We start from the raw sequence: 12,471 nt of genomic DNA on the forward strand, positions 1-12,471 counted from the left end.
GTAACCTACGGTTATACTTTCCCTGTGACCTTCCCTAGCAGTAACTTAGATGGGTGCTGAGCTACCCCCAGGGAAGGAGATGGTAGCGCCACCGTAACAAGGCCCGTATCTACCCTGCCATCTCCTCGGCTGTGGGCCCTCTCCTGGGACGCTGCACCACCAGATGCAACTATTTTGTGACCTGCTGTGACAGCTTGACTTGGTCTGTATGGGTTTTACCTCATTTTTGTAGAGGTTTCCAGACACTGACAGCAAGCAGAGATTGTGAAAAGTGAGATATTGAATAGAAAATTGCAGAGCTGTTGGTTATATGGAGATGAATCTTTATATTTAGGAGGCTGGGGCCCTGATAGTTATTGTGTCCACTGGCGTTACGGACGGCTGCTGACTACTGGCTCTGTATACAGCGGCTTGTGTTTCTCCGCAGATCTCTTCGCTGTACGTTGTGTTTTGGCCGCTGCTTCTTCTGCTCCCCCAGAGATCTGAACATCTGCTGTAAGGATTGTCCATCACGATCCCACGTCCACCTTCATATCTGAAGCCTGGGAAAGACAAATGCGTGATGGGAGGAGTCAGAGTGATGACTGGGAGCCTCGCAGACCCCGGGACAGAGAACTTGGCCCGCAGACCCTGGCACGTAGAACTCGGCCCACAGACCCCGGCATGCAGACCTGTAGTTATACACTGTACACAGTACACAAGGCAGATATGGCCTCGGCACACAGACCTGTGGTTATATATCGCACACGGTACACAAGGCAGATATGGCCTCGGCACACAGACCTGTGGTTATATACTACACACGGTACACAAGGCAGATATGACCCCGGCACACAGACCTGTGGTTATATACCACACACGGTACACAAGGCAGATATGACCCCGGCACACAGACCTGTGGTTATATACCGCACACGGTACACTAGGCAGATATGACCCCGGCACACAGACCTGTGGTTATATACCATACACAGTACACAAGTCAGATATGACCCCGGCACATAGACCTGTGGTTATATACCGCACACGGTACACTAGGCAGATATGACCCCGGCACACAGACCTGTGGTTATATATCGCACACGGTACACTAGGCAGATATGACCCAGGCACACAGACCTGTGGTTATATATCGCACACGGTACACAAGGCAGATATGGCCCCGGCACACAGACCTGTGGTTATAGCACACGGTACACAATGCAGATACGACCCTGGCACACAGACCTGTGGTTATATACCATACACAGTACACAAGTCAGATATGACCCCGGTACACAGACCTGTGGTTACATACCGCACACGGTACACTAGGCAGATATGACCCCGGCACACAGACCTGTGGTTATATACCGCACACGGTACACAAGGCAGATATGGCCCTAGCACATAGACCTGTGGTTATATACCGCACACGGCACACTAGGCAGATATGACCCCGGCACACAGACCTGTGGTTATATACCGCACACGGTACACAATGCAGATACGACCCTGGCACACAGACCTGTGGTTATATACCATACACAGTACACAAGTCAGATATGACCCCGGTACACAGACCTGTGGTTACATACCGCATACGGTACACTAGGCAGATATGACCCCGGCACACAGACCTGTGGTTATATACCGCACACGGTACACTAGGCAGATATGGCCCTAGCACACAGACCTGTGGTTATATACCGCACACGGCACACTAGGCAGATATGACCCCGGCACACAGACCTGTGGTTATATATCGCACACGGTACACAAGGCAGATATGGCCCCGTCACACAGACCTGTGATTATATACCACACACGGTACGCAAAGCAGATATGGCTCCGGCACACAGACCTGTGGTTATATACCGCACACCGCACACAGTACACAAGACAGATATGACCCCGGCACATAGACCTGTGGTTATATACCGCACACGGTACACAAGGCAGATATGGCCCTAGCACACAGACCTGTGGTTATATATCGCACACGGTACACTAGGCAGATATGACCCCGGCACACAGACCTGCGGTTATATATCGCATACGGTACACAAGACAGATATGGCCCTGGCACACAGACCTGTGATTATATACCGCACACAGTACACAAGGCAGATATGGCCCCGGCACACAGACCTGTGGTTATATACTGCACACGGTACACAAAGCAGATATGGCCCCGACACACAGACCTGTGGTTATATACCGCACACGGTACACAAAGCAGATATGACCCCGACACACAGACCTGTGGTTATATATAGCACACGGTACACAAGGCAGATATGACCCCGGCACACAGACCTGTGGCTATATACCGCACACGGTACACAGGGCAGATATGGCCCTGGCATACAGACCTGTGGTTATATACAGCACACGGTACACAAGGCAGATATGACCCCGGCACACAGACCTGTGGTTATATACCGCACACAGTACACAGGGCAGATATGACCCCGGCACACAGACCTGTGGTTATATACAGTACACGTTACACAAGGCAGATATGACCCCGGCACACAGACATGTGGTTATATACCACACACGGTACACAAGGCAGATATGGCCCTGGCACACAGACCTGTGGTTATATATCGCACATGGTACACAAAGCAGATATGGCCCTGGCACACAGACCTGTGGTTATATACCGCACACAGTACACAAGGCAGAAATGGCCCCGGCACACAGACCTGTGGTTATATACCGCACACAGTACACAAGACAGATATGGCCCCGGCACACAGACCTGTGGTTATATACCGCACACAGTACACAAGACAGATATGACCCCGGCACACAGACCTGTGGTTATATACCGCACACGGTACACAAGGCAGATATGACCCTGGCACGCAGACCTGTGGTTATATATCGCACATGGTACACAAAGCAGATATGGCCCTGGCACACAGACCTGTGGTTATATACCGCACACAGTACACAAGGCAGATATGGCCCTGGCACACAGACCTGTGGTTATATATAGCACACGGTACACAAGGCAGATATGACCCCGGCATACAGACCTGTGGTTATATACCGCACACAGTACACAGGGCAGATATGACCCTGGCACACAGACCTGTGGTTATATACCGCACACGGTACACAGGGCAGATATGATTGATCAGTGGGGGTTTGACTACTGGGACCCCCACCAATCCCAAGATCAGGGGTGACGTTTCCCCATTCCTCCTTACTGTGGACTCGCTGAAACCTCTTCAGCGCGGAGATTAAATGGCGCGGTGGTCGCGCACGCACAGTGACCGCTCCACTCCATACATTTTCAATGGGACTGCCGGAGATAGCTGGGCACTACGCTAGATCTGTCAACGGCAGCGAAATGAATGCAGTGGCAGCCAGCGCTGCAGTCAGACTGATGTCACTGCGGGAGGGAAAAGCCGCCTAGAAGTGAGGAGCAATGGAAAGGGGCCCCTCGTTCTCAGGATCGGTGGGAGTCCAAGTAGTCGGACCCCCAACAATCTAACAGTTTTCACCTATCCAGTGGATGGGTGAAAACTGGAAAAATGTCCAGTCTCCAGAATCGCCCTTTAATTGCACGGAGCACGTCTGTCGTTGGGACCGCAGGCGGTGGTTGCGTGACTACAAGCAGGAGCGCTCTGGTCTGCCGTTTGGGGTGAAGTAGCGGCAGGAATGTCTGCGATTGTCTCGCGCATCAGAACGCGGCTCGCAGAAATCCACGTACTTGCAGTGACTCTGGGGTGTGAATATACATATGGGCACAGCGGTGGTGCAAGGGACTCATGACCAACTCAGCTCTGCTACATCTGCATGAGTCCAGCATGTTTCAGTGTAATGCAAACACAGGGGGGCGCTACTGCGCCATCATGTAAGAGAGAGAGGTGGCATCTGGATGACTGAGGACAGAGGCACCAAGAACCGGTGATGGGACCGAGCAGAGGCAGGAGGAACCTGTTAGAAACCTGAGGCTGGAGGCGCTGAGAGGCTGTGATAGTTCTGATTTGGAAGGGGGTGAACACTTTCGCACAGACCCCTAGAAGTGGCGCCTCCGGAGGACGATGATTTTTCTCTTTTTCCCTGGAAACATATTTTTGGATGAGTATAAACCGCACAGTCGGGGCTTTCACAGCGAGATTTATAACCGCCATAAAATGGACAAAGGCGGATTTACAAACCGCTGCGAAGCAAGGGGAAGGCTCCGCCCACTTCTCCACCATGAACCGGCTGCTGCTGCTGCTGTGGAGGCCGCCATGATGGATTCACTTATTTCTTCTCTGTTACTTTTGAACTTTTTGAAACAAAAATTTAGAAATGTCACTTTTCTGCAATTCCCGATATTTTTACGGTTCGCGACACTTTCTTATATTTATCATGCAAATGATTAACAAGTCTTAACTGGGACTCCAAACCATCGGCTGGCGCAGAACCCCCACATCTCAGCGGGCGTCATAAGTGGGTGGATCGCTGCCCGATCTGATTGGTAGAGGCAGGATCGCTGACTGATGTCACAGTGTGTCCGCCGCTTGTGAACGGAACGCATAAATATGGCGACCGTTGTGTCTTTATTCGTTATTTTACAATAAACGCGGTCACGGAGAGGAATAAATGGTGTTTCAGGAATTTTGCGCATTTTCTGATACGATGACATCGGCATGGAGCCTCAGGCGGTGACACAGCATGCTGCGCCAGGAAGCCGGACACCACGGACGGATGCCATTGTAGGCAGTCAGGTCCATCTGGCGCCGTTTCTTTCCACCGCGGGGCGAGTCCAGCATTCCGTTTTCCTGCTCCCATGATGAAACTAATTGCCAGTGCGAACCTATCCTTACGTAAATGTGACATTCTGCGGATGCCGGTGACAACTGTGCGCCAAAGATCAGTCGGGATTTCCCCGCGCATCAGGTGATACTTGGAGCATTTCAGTAAATCTCCATTAATGTCTGAATACGATTTTGCGGTACATTCCAGTAACGGACCGCAGAAAATACGGAAGTGTTTTTGATAAACGTCCCGATTAAAGCGATGGTCGCCGCGGACGCGTTTCATGTATCTGCGGCTGTGGCGTTGCAGTGGATTTTGTTTCTGCGCCAGTTTTCCCATTTCGGCCGTATCACAGGAGAAGGAGGCAGGTCTGATGCCCATGCGGGCGCAGTGGAGCCCAGGCAGGGAATACATGAGACTCAGTGGCAGGAGGGTGTAAGGTGGGCACAAGGAGTTAACCCCATAATGTGAGCAGGACTACAAGTGCCATCCTGGTCATGCTAGGACTTGTAGTCCTCCTGCAGGCTGCAGGCAGGGGCTGGGGGTGGGGGGAGAGGAGGTGCTGGAGGGGCAGACACAGCAGGACCGGGGGAGGAGAGAGGGGCGGCCGCATCATCCCCGGCAGCTCCGGCTCACACACCGAGGACGGCACGGGGCAGCAGCGATCCGGAGGAGAGAAGGGGCACAATACAGTCAGGGGGCACTGGGGCAGGAGAGGAGGGGCACTGGGGCGGATTGGGGACAGCAGGGATCACTTTAAAGTGGGAGCAAGAGGAGTCTACAAGGGGGGACAAGAGGGGAGAAGGGGCATTTAAAAGGCTGGAGGGGTCACTTCTAGGGGGGGACAAAATAAAGGGGAGCAGAAGGGGGCATTTACAAAAAGAGGAAGAAGAGGAGTCTATAAGCGGGGACAGGTGGAGGTGTTAAAAGGGGGCTGGGGGTAAAAAAAAGGAAGACAAGAGAAGGGGTCACTATAAGGGGGCAAAGTAGAATCAGGGTCTTTTGGCAGAAGGGGTCGGTGTAGGGGAAGAGGACGAGGGGAAAGAAGCGGGCATTTAAAGGGATCTGGAGGGGTCACTTCTAGGGGGTACAAAATAAAGAGAGGCAAGAGAGAAAAGGGCATTTAAAGAGGACTGAAGGGGGCAGAAAAAAAGGGTGAGGCAGGAAGGGGTTGTTTAAAGGGGGCTGGAAGGGCGACTTATAGTGGGGGCAGAAAAAAAGAAAGAGGCATGAGAGAAGGGGTTAATTTTAAATGGGACAGGGTCACATTAAAAGGAAAGAGGTGGGGTCTATAAGGGGGGATCATAGAAGAGGAGGAGTCAGTTTAAAGGGGGTAGGAGGGGTCACTTGTAGGGGGGACAAACAAATAAAGGGCAACAGGAGGTTATTTTAAGGGAGGCAGGAAAAAAAGGGTTATTTTAAGGGGAAAAGGAGGTGGCCTAACAGGGGGGACAGCAGAAAAGGAGAGGTCAGTTCAAGGGGAGTCAAGAGGTGTTGCTTCTTGGGGGGGCAAATAGAAACAAGGGGACAGCAGCAGAGAAGGGGCTCATTTTGTAGGGGACCGGGAACAAGAAGGGTCACTTTAAGGGGAAAGAGAAGGGGTCTGTCGTGGGGGGGACAGGTCTATGTGGGGTGGAGGGAAGGAGGAGGTCTTTACAAAGGGCAGGTAGGTGAGGGGTATTAATAGGCCACACAGGTGAGGAGCCGCAGGTCAGGAGATCTCAGACACTCTTCAGGGGAGGGTCAGGGAAGAGGAGGGGCGCCCCCTGCCTGTCACTATGAGGGCCCTCCAGTTCTTGTTACTGTTGCTCCCTCTTTGCACATCACCGCCCCCTGCAGGCCGGACACACAGCGGTGAGTAACCTGTTCTGGCGTACTGCGGCCTCGGCGGTATATCGCTATATGTACTCATGATGCCCGTGTCGTCGGCGTAAGGCGGCGGTGTCACTGCGACGAGTTTACAGAAATTCTACAGATTGCCAGCTGCGGATCTTGGAAGATCTTGTATTTTGCACCATTTCTAATAAGCCGCATATTCAGAACGTTCCTTTGGGTGGAAACGAGGTAAATATGAGGCAGAGCTGTAACTGCGGAGCTGGCGATAATGGAGCAGCGCTGTACTTGGCACCACTGATACCTGGCAGCAGCCACTGCCCACATTTGGAAACATCCAGGTTGATGTCGGCAGGAAGAAACGTTTGTATCCAGGAATGTGGAGAATGTATGTCCTGACATCACTGTCTACGGTGACACTGACCCCGTGACGTGGGAGATAGATTAGAGGGCGCCCCCCATTGTCCCGTGCCCCCCATTGTCCCATGCCCCCCCATTGTTTCGCGCCACCCCATCGTCCTTCGCCTCCCATTGTCCCGCGCCCCCCCATCGTCCTGTGCCCCCGCCCCGTTGTCCTGCGCCCCCCATTGTCCCGTGCCCCCCCATTGTCCTGCGGCCTCCATTGTCCTTCGCCACCCATTGTCCTGCGCCCCCCATCGTCTTGCTCCCCCCCATTGTCCTTCCTGTGTCCCCTGCCGCGATTCTTCGTTATGGCAGAATGAACTTTCTACTACTTGCCTGCAGGTTTTTTTGTTGCGATCTACTTGCTGTCAGTGAACGGAAACGTATTTGTTTGCATCCGATCAGGACCCAGACCTCTCACAGCTGAGGGTTTGTTCACGTGTGTCACATTTGCATATTGCAACACTGAATTGCAACATGATCTGCAGCAAAACCCCAAAGCCGGCGCTCAGATTTCCGCCACAGATGTACTCCGGTCGGCAGCAGATCCGCCCGCGATTAGCCGCTTTGTCTTTCCGTTGGTTCTTGGCGTTTTTCCACTCCGTATTTTCGCAGTGGATTGTTTTTGCCCAAAATCCATCTGCAGTATGTGAATCAGCTTGTGGAAACAGCGCCCGCCTGCGTGTGATGCGGTCCGCCATCGGACGGCACGGGGACTTCTGCTCGCCGGATTGTCAAATGTAACACGTCTGACCGTACGGCCCTCCGCGGTGTGAACGCCCTGAACCCCGCGCGGAGGCCATATTAACACAGCGGACTTGAATCGCTCACATTTTGGGCGTTGGACGCACGAGAACAGAACCCATTATTTTAAATAGGTCTGTTTACATGTACGATTTTTCTCTCGCGGCAATTCCACTCTTCCGTCATTTCCTACGGGCGAGTTAAAAACAGAATCCCTCGGCACCCGTGTGTACGGGAAATGTTCATGCGGGGAAAGCTGTCATTTGTCCTAATCCAAAAATAAGATTGAAGATGGCGCCTGCCGCGATACGTTTTCCAGGCACATCGCGGGTTAAAGAGCGCAATATTGGTGCGAGTTTCCTGGACCGATTTCACGCTTGTCCGTGTAAATCCAGCCGATTACCTGCACTGATACATTGTAACAAACCATCGGGATGAGAGACAGATTTGTGCTGCTGATGTGTTGATGGTCCATTGTAACAAACCCTCAGCTGTGTGAACAGGAGGGGAACCCTTGTAGAACTGCAAGTATCAGCACAGCAGATGTTTAACCCTCAATAGCCCTGTATGCTAGCTGTGCAGCTGTAGGACTACAAATGCCAGCAGGTTTATCCTGATACGACAGAGGTCGTCAAACTCTCAGAGTGTCTGGTCTTGCTGGTACTTGTAGTGACACTTCATAGCCCCTGTTACTATACGGCGTGTCTACAGGCTGCGCCCCCCCGTGATCCTCCCATGTAAATGAAGACGTCTCAGCTGAACTTTCCAGCCAACGGTGCAGAATGTCATGGGTTAAAGACGACGGGTGGGGGGTGGGGGTCTGGACTCTTATTTTGTAATTTAGTTTGTTGGCGCAAACCGCACTGAATTTCTTATAAGGCGCGCAAATCTCAACGAATCTGGCGCACTCCGGTCTCTGGAGGCCGAGAAAATCGCAGTGAACCCGTGCGATGTATTAACCCTTTGTTTCCAGTGGGTCTTGCACAGACGGAGCGGGTCGGAAAAGCTGAAGCGTCACCTAGTTGTGTGCGATGTGATGCAAGTCGCACCCAGGAATCTCGCTAGCGCCGTGTAGATGCGCCTAAGCGTGCGTTCGCACAGGCGAGCGTCACACGACTTCCATCCGACTGCGATTTGAGAAGAAGTTATTGATTTCTGTCTGGTTAGTCACGCGATGGGCCAAGACAGAAAAGCCGCCGCGTGTCCTATCTTGGGGGGCTTCTTGCTTAAGAATCGCCCATTAATGCAAAGCGATTTTTACCACCATGACTATTGTAAGCAAACGCCATGTTTTTTGATGTGCGTGAAGATGGCGGGTACACGGAGGTGGTGCGATTTTATGCAAAAGTGCATTTCCGAAACAGAGCGATGGCGTAGATTGCAGTCGGCTGTGTGAATGCGCTCTACAGATAGCTGAAGGCGAGAGCAGCGGCCGCACGCTACGCTCTAGACGGGAATTGCGCGGTGCGGGAACTGACTTTGAAATATAGAAAAACTACAATTTCTACGCAGATGTGATGAACTCGCCGTGAGCGCTGGTGCCTGGAGGGGTCATCCCCATCACCAGGGCACACGGCATTCTGGGAGAATCTGTGCAGGACCTACTATAAACACTACATCCCCCACAATGCACTGCAGCATGTTCCGTGGAGACCCCAGAAGGGGTTTGGGGGGATATTAACTATTATGACTCATCACCATTCATACATTACGGGCGCTGGAGTCCCCAATCTCCAGTCACCTGTATGCTTATGGAGGACCCCGGCACAGCAAGGCAACAGTGCTAACCACTGAGCCACCATAGTTGGTTTGGCCCGCTCTGATCAGCTGATTGCCGGGCCCGCCAACAGCGCTGCAGCTTCCGGTTTGGTACTACAAGCACGGCTCCATTCAATGGGTGCTGAGCCTGCAGTACCAAACCGGGCCACTGCAATATGGACAGTGCTATCTGCTTCCAGGCCCAGCAATCAGCTGATCAATGGGGATCCTGCAAGGTGGATCCTGGCCCATCAATTATTGGATAGGTCATCAATAGTGAAGGTCCTGGGTAACCCCTTTAAACCCACAAGGGGCAGTAATGCAGCAGAACTGTGAATGCAGCTCTGGATGTGCTTGGAGTATAAACATATAATGTAACAGCAGAACTGTGAATGCAGCTCTGGATGTGATTGGAGTATAAAGAGCTGTACAGATGATTCCACAGTCTCGCAGTTGTGCGGGGCTCGGGGTAGATGAGGGGGGCAGGGGTCCTATTTTCGGTCGGCACTTAGTGATGTGATTGTGGCCACATAGTAAAACCCCTTTTTTACGGTTTCAGCGTGTCGGCGAGCAGCTTTTCCCCGTTAATGCTCACAATGCGCCCAGTATTCGCTCTCGCTGCCACCTGATATGCGACGTTCAAACAACAAATCCGTCTTTTACATGGAGGGGTTTCTGCCAAGTTCAACTTTCCAGTCCGCTTCCCGGGCAGCCGGCGCATCATTTATGGGATCTCTATAAGGACAGGACGCTCGCGGCAAACAGAGGCGGCTATAGTAATGGGGCTGCGCCAGTATCGGCTGGCTGTAGTCAGAGGACTACATGTCCCAGCAAGCCCAACCTGGGTAAGGAGTCACCTGTGCTGCCCGCAGAGGGCTCTTGGCGTCACCTGGCACTGGACCTCCACAACCTCTGTGCCATGTATGGAGAAAGGCGGTTCGCAGAAGATGTCCGTTCGGAATATGTTTGGCGCTGCGTCAATGGAGACGCCATCCAAAGAAGTGCAGTTAGCCATCTCCTCCCGGGGGTTAATAGTGATTGCTGTGATTTTCGTTGTTTGGCGAGGCGGACAGGCCTGACGTAAATGGCGCAAGTGGAGCAGTTGGAGCGGACAGGGCGGTCGGAGTGTAACCACCGTGAGTGACCGCGGCGGAAGGCGGCGCAGAAATATATGCACGGCCTAGGATGTAAACAGCAAGTAAACAGAAGCAGTAATTACCAGCGCCACAGTGAGAAACGCCAACCGCCATTTTGCACAGTGTCAGCTGCCAGGCGTGTTTGTCCGACGTCCGCGGAGATGTACCCGCCACACATGGTAACACGTTGTAATTGTAGGCCTCCCTCTCGTAGGGCACCAGCGCTGCGGCGGTCCGCGACCGACTACGGGCAGGAAGTCCACGGTGGCAAAATCCACAATTATCGGTGCGGATTTGGATCGTTATTAATTACAGAGCGGCGGAACGGAATCCTCGTATAAAACGCTGCGGGATCATCACGGACAACATGCGGCCTGCGAGCGCTGAGGGCCCCCAAGGGCCACCAGGGAAATAGCTCTAAATAAGCAGAAATGGGAACAATCATCAATTATGGAGGACGGAGCCAAACAGTGACAGAAACCAGAGGCCGTTACCTCACCGCGAGCCGGAGGAATGCGGCCATGATACCAGCGCAGGGATCATAACGCCGGAGCCTTCCGGAATAGTCGGCAGGTGTTCATAGCCGATCCACTCACCTTATTCAGCTTCTGCCGACTCTGGGAGACGACCAATCAGATGTCAGATGGAACATGAAACCAGTGATCTGATTGGCGGCTGCGAGAAGGCCGCAGGGGTGAGAGAGACTGTATGTGACCGGAGCGACCAATCACATCGCTGCTTCTATATCCTCAGCTGTTACCCATAGTGACCAATCACATCACTGCTTTTATATTGTGAGGTAATAACCATGGCGACCAATCACATCGCTGCTTCTATATCCTCAGCTGTTACCCATAGCGACCAATCACATCGCTGCTTCTATATCCTCAGCTGTTACCCATAGCGACCAATCACATCACTGCTTTTATATTGTGAGGTAATAACCATGGCGACCAATCACATCTCTGCTTCTATATCCTCAGCCTCAGCTGTCACCCATAGCGACCAATCACATGACTGCTTCTATATCCCAAGCTGTTACCCATAGCGACCAATCACATCGCTGCTTTTATATTTTGAGGTAATAACCATGGCGACCAATCACATGACTGCTTCTATATCCCAAGCTGTTACCCATAGCGACCAATCACATCGCTGCTTTTATATTTTGAGGTAATAACCATGGCGACCAATCACATCGCTGCTTCTATATCCTCAGCTGTCACCCGTAGCGACCAATCACATCGCTGCTTCTATATCCTCAGCTGTCACCCATAGCGACCAATCACATCGCTTCTTCACTTTCTTATCTAGAGCTGTAACGATGAGAGCTGGAAGCTGATTGGTTGCTCCGGGCAACAAGTCCTGACACCACAGTGACAAAATGGCGCGGTTATGAAGTGATATGAAGTAATGAAGTGATAAACGGAGCGTGACTACAGAGCTGCCGCCGTCTGCAGGTGCGAGGGAGGCCCAACCCAAGGTGTAATCTGATTGGTTGCTATAGGCGACGGCTCCCGTTTCCCCTATCTTTGGCGCGCTTGTTCCTCTCCCATCAGTGGCACCATCTTCTTTGGCAGGTTTGTACGTACAAATGGCGTCCCGGGCTCTAGTCAGGTCGACCCTGCGGCTGCCATCAATAAAAGCCGCTGGCAGCAAACGACAGGCCCTGCTAACATATCCTATAGTGCGATCACATGTAGCGGTGCTTACTTTACGCACTGGAAAAAACACGCCAAAGTCTGCGCCATTGTTGTAGTGTGGATGCAGCAGCCAACGCCGCCCCTGCGATGGAGGGGATGCACTTGGTTACGAATCTGCAGCAAGTGGTGATGATCTTAGTGTGGATGGGCAT

The 12,471-nt window shown here is 52.4% G+C and overlaps 1 protein-coding gene across 3 annotated transcripts in view; it reads left to right on the forward strand.

The window, feature by feature from the left end:
- The first annotated feature begins 6,361 nt into the window (after positions 1–6,361).
- Positions 6,362–12,471, forward strand: part of SCUBE2 (signal peptide, CUB domain and EGF like domain containing 2) — a 67,846-nt gene continuing 61,736 nt past the window's right edge. For 2 of the 3 annotated variants that reach the window (XM_066583656.1, XM_066583657.1), the window contains exon 1: positions 6,362–6,597. In XM_066583656.1, the coding sequence (XP_066439753.1) occupies positions 6,522–6,597 (76 nt within the window). In that variant the 5' untranslated portion in view covers positions 6,362–6,521. The remainder of the gene's footprint in view (positions 6,598–12,471) is intronic. The other variant, XM_066583658.1, reaches the window with a different exon arrangement.

Source organism: Eleutherodactylus coqui, chromosome 11 (genome assembly GCF_035609145.1).
Source record: "Eleutherodactylus coqui strain aEleCoq1 chromosome 11, aEleCoq1.hap1, whole genome shotgun sequence".
Taxonomy (NCBI): Eukaryota; Metazoa; Chordata; class Amphibia; order Anura; family Eleutherodactylidae; genus Eleutherodactylus; species Eleutherodactylus coqui.